The sequence below is a fragment of the Sinocyclocheilus anshuiensis genome, unplaced genomic scaffold (genome assembly GCF_001515605.1).
Source record: "Sinocyclocheilus anshuiensis isolate Anshui unplaced genomic scaffold, SAMN03320099.WGS_v1.1 scaffold1074, whole genome shotgun sequence".
Classification (NCBI taxonomy): Eukaryota; Metazoa; Chordata; class Actinopteri; order Cypriniformes; family Cyprinidae; genus Sinocyclocheilus; species Sinocyclocheilus anshuiensis.
This window is the reverse complement of record NW_015539894.1, coordinates 406,618-418,588: the sequence shown is the minus strand read 5'-3', so window position 1 is coordinate 418,588 and position 11,971 is coordinate 406,618. Positions and strand designations below refer to the sequence as shown.

Here is an 11,971-nt window from a genome sequence, read left to right as displayed (position 1 = left end):
GGCAGTGTGGGAATTTATGTATGGCTCCTGCGGGAGCGAGCACTGCTGTGGCAGTTTGGAAATTTAGGTAAAGCTCCTGTGGGAGTGGGTGCTGCTGGGATGGCTGGAGTGGGGATGGGTCGTTATAGATGGTTAGGTGATGAAAAAAGGGGGTCAACTATGGTGGGTCTGAAGTTTGAGTAACTGGGGCTATACTGACGTCAAAGGGGTTGGTAGATGAGGGTTCGGTGGGCTTCCTTGATGTGGGAGCGGTCCGATCGAATGTAGCTCTTGAAAGCTTCTGACGACCAACGACCGAGTGCTTGTATCTGCTGCTGGGGGAGGCCTTTTTGGGCCGCTGTGGTTGCTGCGCCAATTCGGAATGAATGGCTGGAAAAATTATCAGCTGGGGTACCGGATAGGAGTAGAATGGATTTAAGGTGCTTTTGAAACCAGAAACGAGTGACGGGGCGGTTGGAGTCATCTGTAAAAAGGGGGTCGGATGGGAGTTTGGACTGTGATTTCCTGAGCTGGACACAGGCTAGGAGGGCTTGGTATGGTAGTATGGGTGATTGTAGGTTGAAAATAAAAATAAAATGGCCTTTCTTGGTCTGGTCTGTTTTACTTTGCTTAATGAAGTAAGAGATGGTTTCGTCATCCAGCACTGCTAGATCGGAGATAGTGGGGTGGATGTTTGGATTGAAGCTAGATGTGATAGCGAGCTCAGAGCATCTGAGAAAACCGAAGAAAGCCAGGATGAACATGGCATCAAGCGTGCGGGCGGTGTGAATGGAATGATAACCTCTGCGGAGGGTAGAAATACATTTGGTCAATATTTGTAAGGTTATGGGTTGCCTGGTGTCTGGGCGGGTGGGATGGACTCTTTGGATACCTTTGATGAGTAGGGAGGTCTGAGAATTGGCTATCTGGGGTGAGGGTGAACCGTATATGAGTTTGTGGAAAAATTGGATTCCACTTAGATAACTCTTAATGGAGCTGATTTGTAGGTTTTTGTTGATGTTGAGGTGAGAGATGAATGAGGTGATGGCGAGCAAGGAAAAGTCGGGGAATGGCAGGTTGTAGGCAGAGTGAAATGCTTTAAAGCACTTCCAAGCTGTTAGGTAAGATTGTAGGGTCCTGGGGGAGACGGCTTGAAGAATAGAATTGAGGGAAGCTTCGAGGAGAGGTCTCAGTGGATGATTTATGGGAATATCAGTTCTGAATAGGGAGGTACTGGGGTTGGGACTGGATCCGCCTCTGGTGCCAACGTTCTGAATTTCTGGAAGGCAAAGCGAGAGAGAGAGTCAGCTATTTGGTTTTTTGAACCAGAAATATGTTTTGCAGTAACAATGAATTGGTCGCAAGCCGAGATCCAAATCAGGCGTCTTAACAAAGGCATTAGGATGGGTGAATGGGAACGGCCTTTATTGATGCAGTGCACGGTAGCCTCGTTGTCGCAGTGGATAATGATGCTGGTGGCGGACCACTCCTTACCCCACAGAAGGGCTGCGACGACTAAGGGATATAGCTCGAACAGAGCTGAGGATTTTAGCTGCTGTGGTAAGTCTAACAGCTGGGGGGGCCACGTAGATGCAAGTCAGCGGCCTTGGTAAAATCCTCCGAAACCGAAATTTTAACAAATGATAAAATACGTGATGGGTTTTTTTTTTAAGTGACAGAAAATCCGCCGCAGTCGATTTGGCGATCTGCAGACGAAGGTGAAATTGGTGACAAAAGGGAAAAAAGATCTACATCCGCACCTGCCAAGATCTGTGTCCTGATGTTGCTGGCCACGGGGGCTGGTTCCAAGGCGAGGGCGTTCGGAGGGGTGGGTAGGGGCGTGGCGGAAGAAAGTGAGAAGGAAGAGCGAGCGAGGGGAAGTGGAAAGGTAGTCGCCGGAACCGCTTGCGGAGGCACGCTCACGCTTGGGGCAATTCCGGGGACGGAATAGGAAGGGGGAAAGAGAGGGGGAATGACGGGCATCGGGGCCTGCGTCATTAGCGGAGGCAAGCTCGCACTTGGGACAGCTCCAGGAGCGGAAGAAAAAGCAGGAAAAAAGAGAGGGGGAATGGTGGGCGTCGGGGCCTGCGCCATTAGCGGAGGCATGCTCGCGCTAGGGACAGCTCCGGGAGCAGAAGAAAAAGGAAGAAAAAGAGGGGGAATGGCGGGCGTCGGGGCCAGCGCCATTAGCAGAGGCAAGCTCACACTGGAGATGGACGGTGGGGCTGCGGGCCATGGGTAGGGAAGGGGGTACGGGGAGGTGTGAGGCGAGGGTTGCGGGCAGATCTGCGCCGCTAGCGGAGGCGTGCTCACGCTGACGTGGCGGCTTGTGGAGACTGGAGCTGGTACTTCGCCGAGATGAAATGCGAGCTGACGCTCGGTGGATGGAGGAGGGGGTCTGGGGCTGGCGGTATCCGGGGCACGGCCCAGGCTTGCTGAAGGCTTTTTGCTGCGGCCTAACGGCCGGAAGCCGCTCGAGCTGGAGATGGACGGTGGGGCTGCGGGCCATGGGTAGGGAAGGGGGTACGGGGAGGGGTGAGGCGAGGGTTGTGGGCAGGTCTGCGCCGCTAGCGGAGGCGTGCTCACGCTGACGTGGCGGCTTGTGGAGACTGGAGCTGGCACTTCTCCGAGATGAGATGCGAGCTGACGCTCAGTGGATGGAGGAGGGGGTCTGGGGCTGGCGGCATCCGGGGCGTGGCCCAGGCTTGCTGAAGACTTTTTGCTGCGGCCTAACGGCCGGAAGCCTGTCTTCAAAGGAGTGGTGGTTAGCTCGGGCCGTGAGTACGGAACGCTGCGGCCCTGGCTCGCTTTATCCGCGGCCTTGGATGGAGGAGTAGAGCTTGGAGGCGCCCCTGTTTGGAGGGAAGTATAGAGGGCGAGGAGATCCGCCTTGACCGACCGTCGTGAGACGTTGACGCTGGAGCTAATGAGTGCCTGGCATAATCCGGTCACGGTCCATTTTTCTGCAGCTGGGGCGGAGGAGAGGGCTGAAGAGTAGGAGGACGCTGGAGAAGGTGGCTGACGCCTAGAAGGCGAAGGTGATGGCGTGCCTCGGTGTCTGGAGGTATGAGCGACGGCGGCGCGGGAAGGCCGGCGGCCGCGTGTTGCAGCTGCGGGCTCGATTATGGTGTCCTGCGGAGCACTGGTGCGCTGAACGGCGACTGGAGACGCCGGAGGACCCGCGGTGTCAAAGGAGTTATCGTCCGGGAAAAGTTCAATCTCTGACATGTTGCGGCGATTGGACGTGCCAATGCTGAAAGACTAGAGATAATGGAGGTAAGGCTGCTTTGATTATTTATAGAGGTTCTCTCTTGTGCTGATTGGATAGATGGTGTAATTACTGATGATGGACTGGCTGTGTTAATTATCTGCGCGTGCTCCTCCCAAAATTTGTTAATGAAACATCACTTGTTTCAGGTTTTCCCTTTTTTCTATAAATGCCGCCATCAACTTTCCTTGCTGATCCTGCTCCACCACAAAAACTCTGCAGCAAATTCACAGAAATCAAGAATCAGAAAAGTGTTGTGATGACTCTGTTTGAAATTATAATAATTAAAATAAACTACAACTTAAGATTTAAAAGATGTTTTATTCATTTCTGTAGTGTACTCATCAAAGCCTTTGATGGCAGCATTGCTTCATCAGCTAAGACTTTGTTTCATACCAGAAGTAACCTGCTCTGTCTTGTCTATCGGCGTGTTGTCAGTTTCCTCTTTGCTCCGCGATGTATTTTTTACTGCGTGAGAACATGATGTGTAGTTGTAGTTTGAGAGCGGCATGGCTTGTCGGACATAGCAACAGTAACTTAGGAGGGCGGGTTTTTGCGAAGGGTCAATTTCACGTTATCAACCGTTCATCTGCGGTACTATACAGTTTTGGGTGTTACATTTTTTATTTTACGAAAGCTTTTAGTGCAGTTAATTATATGTCATGCTATATGTGCAAACATACAACGACGGATAAAAATGTGCCTTCTTGCTTGAAGCCATGCTCTTTTGTTTGCCGTCAAACGGCTGACCACTGCCGTGTGTGTATCCTGTTGCAAAATGCGGTGAAAAGTCCTACACTACAGTAATACTGTGATTAAGGTGTGTACATGTCTACTGCACATCAATAATGCGACTAAAATAGGAATACGCCACAAATTCAATTTGTGTTTACTTCGAGTATGACTTTAGCCGGATTAAGGGAATCAAAAATCTCTGTTTACATGGTAGATTCTTAATCAGAATATTGTCTTAATCGTGGTAATATCGGATTATTGTTGTCAATGTAAACGTACTCGTAGTTTTTGCATCTGACCTTATTGCATATGCATTTGTAGGAGTTTAACATTCACTAATAGTCCGACACGACGGTAATAGTGTGATTAAGGTGTGTACATGTCTATACTGTACTTCAATAATGCGACTAAAATAGGAATACTCCACATCTTAATTCGATTTGTGTTTACTTCGAGTATGACTTTAGCCGGATTAAGGTAATCAAAAATCTCTGTTTACATGGTAGATTCTTAATCAGAATATTGTCTTAATCGTGGTAATATCGGATTATTGTTGTCAATGTAAACGTACTCGTAGTTTTTGCATCTGACCTTATTGCATATGCATTTGTAGGAGTTTAACATTCACTAATAATGTTAATAAAGTTTTTTGCACAAAACAGTCATATATTTACAGTCTGACTCTCGTAGGCAAATGTTATGATTGTCTAATATCATTGCATCTCTATCTTCATGATTACAGTGCAACATTACAATGTGGAGGAAGTCATTTTGGCAGCTTAGTTTCAACAAATGCTCCTTTTACAAAAAAGAAAAGAAATCACAGGACGTGTTTGATGTTAAAAAGAGTTCATTTGACTAGTGTGATTGCAATGTTCCACGCCCAGGCGCGGTTTGTTTAGCCATCCCTGGCTCGCTTGGAAGAGGTGAGCCAGAGGACAGTTCAGTTGGGCTCGGGGGTGGTACGCAAGTAGTGTGATCGCTTGCCATACCAGAGCATGGAACAGTGTGCGCACTACTGTCATCATTACAACTGCAAACATCTTCTATTACTACCACTACAGTACACTTTTCAATTAATTTAATTAAATCAAGTATATTTAGGTTTATATGGGGTCTGGTTCTCACCTTATTGATTGTAGTTTGCGAATAAAGCTGCAAATTCTTTCATTAGCTGCCTCAGTAATAATCTTCTGATACATGCAAGTGAAAATCACTGCACGGCATAAATGATAAATTTATTTGGCAGTCTATTAGCCAAAGTGGTTTTCTCCCTGTTATCTCGTACATGACGTAAGCGTGCTCCGGTCCGGAATGTTTAGTGCAAGTGTGAGTGCAGGCCAGCGGGGCAGTGGGGAGGGGGGATAAGCGCACTCGGGCTCAGTTCAATGCAACTGTACACCCTTAAGCACCCTTAAGCACAGTAAGACCTAACCTGTCAGACCTGAAGCTCACGCAGAGAATAGTGATGGGAAGTTCGGATCATTTTACCGACTCGGACCTTTGAGTCTCGTTCAGCAAAATGAACGAATCTTTTTTCGAGTCATTTCGTTCATTTCGTTCATTTTAACAAAATATAATTAAAATGTTACGTGTTACTTCCCTAATACGTCTACTACTTACGCAAACGTTGATCACACTACAAACAATACAAAACTGCTATAAGAAACAGAAAATATTAATTCATTGTTTACCTGAGTCTTCAGTCTATGATTAGCTCACCACCTCTTATCTGACAAGTCTTCGGGTTTGGGCTTATGGGGCTGTCACGTGATGAACGAACGACTCGAAAAACCCGAAGACTCGAGATGAACTAATCAATTCTCTTTCCGGCTCAGACTGCATTGGTTAAAGCTTATGGGGCTGTCACGTGATGAACGAACGACTCGGAAAAACCCGAAGGCTCGAACCAGGTGAACTACTTGACTAATTCCAGTACAGAACCTATAGGATGTTGCGCATGCGCGACTGAACGAATCGCTCCCCGATACGACTCGTTCTTCCCGAGTCACATTAAAGATTCGTTCAAAACGAACGAATCGTTCAAGAACGACCCAACACTAGCAGAGAAAGCCACCCTTCAGACAGTGATTGCGAATTCAGTTCTCTTTCACAGATTATTGAGCTTGAATGGTCAAAAATATGTCAAAATGCACTTCCTGGCGACCTTTCATGTAAACACAGTCAGGTTTGTTTTAAGTGAACGTAAACAGTTGAGAAAGAAATCAGATGTTGCAATGTATTAGATCTGTGCAGGTCTTAAAATGACAGCAGCCTAATATATCTGCTGCTGTCTGTATGATTAATGTTAATTAAACATTAAAAGAAAGGAGAAAATCACCCACTGCTATTGACTAAATAACTATAATATAGTTAAGAATAAGTGTATAGTTAATTTATAGAGTAAAGACTATTCCGTTTTTAGCATTTGATTATTTAATTTATTACTTAAATACTAAGTAGAGTTAAATATACCTACTGTAGCCTACCTGCAGATTTTAAAACACTGTTCATTTCATTTGTATCTTTCTTATATTGTTTTTGTCATATTGATTGTAATTTACATATTTGCTTATTTGTAATAAAAAAAGTTGTGATATATAATTACATAAAAATATGAAATTACTCGTATTGTGAAAAGTTCACCTTTGAGAGAACTCTGACGATGTCTCAGAATGTTGATGCTATGGGAAGCTTCTGCATGACCTGCATCTGAAGCATGTGTGAAATCACTCCAAACTCACTGCTGAGACATCATCCTGTGACAAATGACAGCACATCTCAGAAGCTATATGTTGTTTGTCCTGTAGTAATTTAGAAATGGCGAATAGTAAGCAGCAGTTTAGTATCTATGTATCTCGCCCTGTCCGCGCTACATTATGGGAGGTGACACACACAATCTGTGTGTGGTCTGCTTGGGAGCAGAGCATGCACAGTCAGCCCTTGAAGGAGATGGCTGTGTTCACTGTGAACATCTGGCGTTAAGAACTCTCCACTCCTGCCTGGCTCTCTTTGAGGAGCGAGGCCAGGTACGCGCCCCTCGTGGTTTGGGTACTGTGTCTGCTGAGGCAGTGTGGCAGCTCAGACCTACTCGTGCACCTGCTCTGAGTGGGACTCAAACCCGGGTCTCCGGCATGGGAGGCAGGTGCACTAACAAGGAGACTAAAGACCACAGCCCTTAGCGTCAGTTGCTAGTGCACCTCTTGAGATCAGGGGAGTGAGGTTTACCTGCACAGCACATACCAGCTAGCCTCCGTTACACCCTTCTCTGGTGGCCATTCCATGGCAGCTATGGAGGGATGTGGAGAGGCATCTATGGCTAAACTTAAAAGAGAAAGACAAGTCTTTTCTTTTGGACACCCCACTCTCCACTTCTGGCCTCTTCGGCGATGCAGTCAACACGGTTGTGATTTAAGGAGGCAATTAAACAGGGGATAGCATTTCAGAAATATATCCCCCACTAGGTCCAGGTCTCAAAAGAGCAGCCCTAGCTGAGTACAATCTCCTCACACTGACAGCATGAGACAGAAGCAGAGTGTTGCTTCTCAAGGCCCCCTCAGAAAGATTGGGGGTTAAGACGGCACTCGTAGCTGAAGCCTACCTAAGGGCGGACAGATCTGAGGCCCGTCATTCTCTCGAGAAAGGCTTCAGGCAAGAGGTCCTAATGCCAGTAGGCTCAGGGCTTCGAGGGCAGACCCCTTCGGGAAGAAGTGGTCCACACCAGGCTTAATTGTGACTGTTTCTTCTTGGTGCCCTCATGAAATTGGTCTGCCAACCTCAGTGCCTCAGGGTGCAGCGGTTTCCAGCGAGCTCATCGCCCAGTGTTTGCCTGGGAATGTTGCAGGACTGGGTGACTTGCTCCTTCCAAGGAGAGTATTGGATGCCTGATTTGGGGTCTGTGGAGAGGTCATTGTCTATTATGATACATAAATTGCCTGGAGATGATGGCTGTACTTCTAGCACTGAGATAGATCTCAGAGGCTACCATGTCCTTGTCTGCTCAGACAATACATTGATAGTTTCGTAGGGTTTAGCCCATGATGGGGACAACTCTGGTCTCTGAACTGAATGAGACCATTCTTAACTCTAGAGCTCCCTCCACAAGGAAACTGTATGCTTTGAAGTGGAGACTCTTCACTTTTTGGTGCAGAGAGCGCCAGTTAGACCCAGTTAACTGCCCTGTTGGTTCAGTGCTGGAGTTCCCTCAGCATCACTTTTCTTCTGGGCTATCCCACTCCACTTTAAAGGTTTACTTGGCGGCCATTGCTGTTTTCCATGCATCTTTATGTGGTGATTCAATAGGGAGATAAATTTAAGACGTCACCTTTATTTATATAGCATTTTACACAGTACAGATTGTGTCAAAGCAGCTTTAGCGTGTTACACCGTGTCTACATTGGATGCGAGGGGTGCGGCAAGACGCGAGAAAATACAGTAGAACCTATTATAATCAGTGATGCTGTCTACACTACACGACAAATCCATGACAGTAAACTGCTGCCTTGTTCTATTTATGATGTACTGACACAAAATTCTAATTATTTGCAACGGTCGTTTTGTCGCATCCAGTGTAGACAGCCAATAGACAACCTGTTTCGGTGCGGCGCGTCCGGTGTAGACACAATGTTAAACAGGAAAATAATGTTTAATTTAATGATGCAAACAAATTTTAGTTCTGTGGTAAAGTAGCTCTAAAAAGAGGACAATAGTTAACAGTCTTTTTTTCAGTTATTCAGTTCATTGTTGATTCAATTCAGTTTAAATATCTTAAAATATGTCAGTTCCATTGTTTTGTCTCAAGATGCACACCAGTAATGTTTTTTTTTTCTAAGACATGTTAATAAAAGATACTTAAATGTCATAATTGAACTATGGCTAATCTTGGCTTAAACTTACATACATAGTAAAAGATTTTTTAAACATATTTCATCCACTGATTATTTTCTTTCAAATTTATGGTTCTATATTCAGATCTATAATCAAAACTTTTTATTTAACATTCAGTATTATTGTTTTAATTACAAGAGATTTAAAGAATTTTCTTTTATAATTACAAGTTGCGAGTTGCAAAAGGCATATTTGTTAAATAATATTATTAAGGGAACAAAATTGAATTAACTTCTTGTTGGCACTGATAGCCTTGTGGTTAGCGCACAACACATGATGCAGTTGCGCCTCCAGCAACATGAATTTCATTCCTGACTTAAGGTCCTTTGCTGGTTCTGCTCCCATTTCTCTGCCCAATGCTTTCTTGTCAATTCTCTACTATCCTATAAAAATAAAGGCCATGAAAAGCCCAAAAATATAACTTAAATAAGGGCTTCTCATGGAATTTTCCAGATAAAGTCCCGTCCACTTCCATTTTTATCCAAATACAATTCATTTTGAGATTGTTACAGATACAGATATTGGCTCCGCTGCACACCCCTACCTCAGATACAAGTTTGAAAGTATAAGTAATAGGAAACTAAAGTATTAAATGAACATTAGAAGCAGTAAAGATTTAATCTTTGAAAAACAGTCAAATGACACTAAATGCACAGATGCATTGCTACATTTTCAATGTTTAATATTTTTGTTCCATGTTTCTTTCAGGAACTTCCTGTACATGTCTTTACTGTTAGTTTATTATTATTTTACATTTATTTATGTTATATTTCGTCTCTTCTAGTCTTTCTGGCTGTAATCTAACTACTCAGCATTGTGAAGTAGTGTCAATAGCTCTTCAATCCTCAAACTCTGTCCTGAGAGAACTGGATCTGAGTAACAATGACCTGCAGGATTCTGGAGTGAAGCTGCTCTCTGATGGACTGAAGAGTCCAAACTGTCAACTGCAAATACTGAGGTATTTAAGAACATATAAGAGATACTTTACAGTCAGCCAGTCATAATGTTTATGTGTGTTTGTAGATGATTTGACTGTTGATGTATGTGTTCTGATCTTTCAGTCTTGCTGGCTGTAATCTTACTGGTCAGTGTTGTGAAACTGTGTCATTAGTTCTACAATCCTCAAACTCTGTTCTGAGAGAGCTGCACCTGAGTAACAATGACCTGAAGGATTCAGGAGTGAAGCTGCTCTCTGATGGACTGAAGAGTACAAACTGTCAGCTGGAGATACTGAGGTTTGATTTTCACATCCAGTTTCACTGATATTTGTTGAGATAATAGGAAATGATGTGACAACACAAATCAGTGTCAGTTTTATTTGTATATGTAAGTGCTTTCTAAGCTGTTTTACTGAAAATTATTCCTTAATGTTTTAAAGCCAGAGTGATCAGCCAAAAGTGAAAATAACATTGCAAGATATTTAAGTAGTGGAGAGAAAAGTAGTGCATTCAGTTTCTGACATACTCCACGTCCTTGAGTCTGTCGACAAAAGAACAAATGGAAGAGTAAAAGAATGTTCGCTTTGATGTGCCTGGTTTAAACGGCTCATTTGTGTCTCTATAGAGATTTCAGAAGAATCCCAACCTCAAGAACAAGTGGATGGTTTATTTGTAATGGGATTGCGTCTGAGGATTATGTTTGTTCTGAATATTTGAGCTCAAATTGTTTTGTAAACAAGGCACAGTGGACCTGTGGACCACTTCCGGTTGAGATTCCATATGAGTTTGAGAGCGCACCTCAGGGCATGCTTAATTGCTTATTAGGGGGTTGTAATGAGGAGGGCTTTGATTTGATTGAGACCTTATCTGTGGGTGCAGCAGCTCAGTCTGGGGCTGATGCCGAATTGACAACCATGCTTGCCTGGGCAGCCAAGAGCATTGGGCTCGAGTGGGCTCCTCCACCTTGCCCTGAGCACTTGCGGCTTTAAGATTGGTTCTTGGGGTCTGAGCGCAAAGCACAGTTGCATTCATCCCCAATTCCTTTCTTCTCATAAGTGCATGAAGAGCTGACGAAATCGTTGAAGGCACCTTTCTCTGCCAGGACATAATATACAACTTCTTCTGTTCTTACCATGGAAGATTGCAGTGCTGCGGGGGCTATTCGGGGGTCCCTCAGGTGGAGAGGGTGATTGCAGTGCACTTATATTTTATAATGTAATAATGGCTATGTCAGTATACAATGGATTATAAATATCATTAATTATTATGAAAATACCTGAGATGGCTTGAACAACACAGATATATTGTCGCAGCAATAGCTTTATGCTTTTGTCCATTTTAGGAATTTCCTGGAATGTCACGAGTTCTAATACTTCTATGAGCTATATTTTAACTTTCTACGTGAGGGCACCCTCTGGCTACGAGTATGAATGAAACAGACATTACATGTGTTAGTGCTCAGTAATGCTCACTCCATCCTATTTTGGGTAAAAATAGGAAAATTAATACTTCTCTCTAAATAAATTTGAAGTAAACATATGCTATTCCATGATCTCTAGTTCAAAATGAAATCATTATGTTTATTATTATTTTCTAATTATTATATTGTGTAGCGAATCAGCTCATTGGGGAAATATGAATAATTAATCAGAACTAGTTATAATTAATTATAAATATTTAGATCCGCTGTAAGTATTTACTTGACCTCTCAGGGTCAACCGTCTGTCAATTCTAAGAACGTTAATTTCCTGGTTAAGGGAAATAACTTTCTTACTGTACAATTCTACACAGAGCCTGTAGCATAAATCTGCATGATTAAGGGACTCCAGTTATGAGCAAACAATGAACAACGTCAAGTGTGATACAAGTAAGACTTTATTAACTACATAAACACTTAAACTAGTCTAACATACTACATAAACACAAACTAGTCTAACATACACATATACACATATACACACACACACACACGCACACGCACACGCATACAGTTGGTATAGGAAAGCGTTAAAGCTTAAGCAGTAAAGAGCAGAGAAATAAAAATATGAAGTTATGGAACCATTTGATATTCAGCAGATTTACAGCCTGAAGGGAACATCAGATTCTTAGTTCAAACACACCTTTGTAAAAAGGTGCAAATGATACTTAATGTATCAATTAATAA

General features: G+C 43.7%; 1 protein-coding gene across 1 annotated transcript in view; it reads left to right on the top strand.

Moving 5' to 3' along the window:
* LOC107685899 (NACHT, LRR and PYD domains-containing protein 3-like) overlaps positions 1–11,971 on the top strand; it is a 57,836-nt gene that overhangs the window by 23,216 nt on the left and 22,649 nt on the right. Inside the window, exon 9 of the mRNA XM_016482632.1 lies at positions 9,654–9,827. Within this exon, the coding sequence (XP_016338118.1) occupies positions 9,654–9,827 (174 nt within the window). The remainder of the gene's footprint in view (positions 1–9,653; positions 9,828–11,971) is intronic.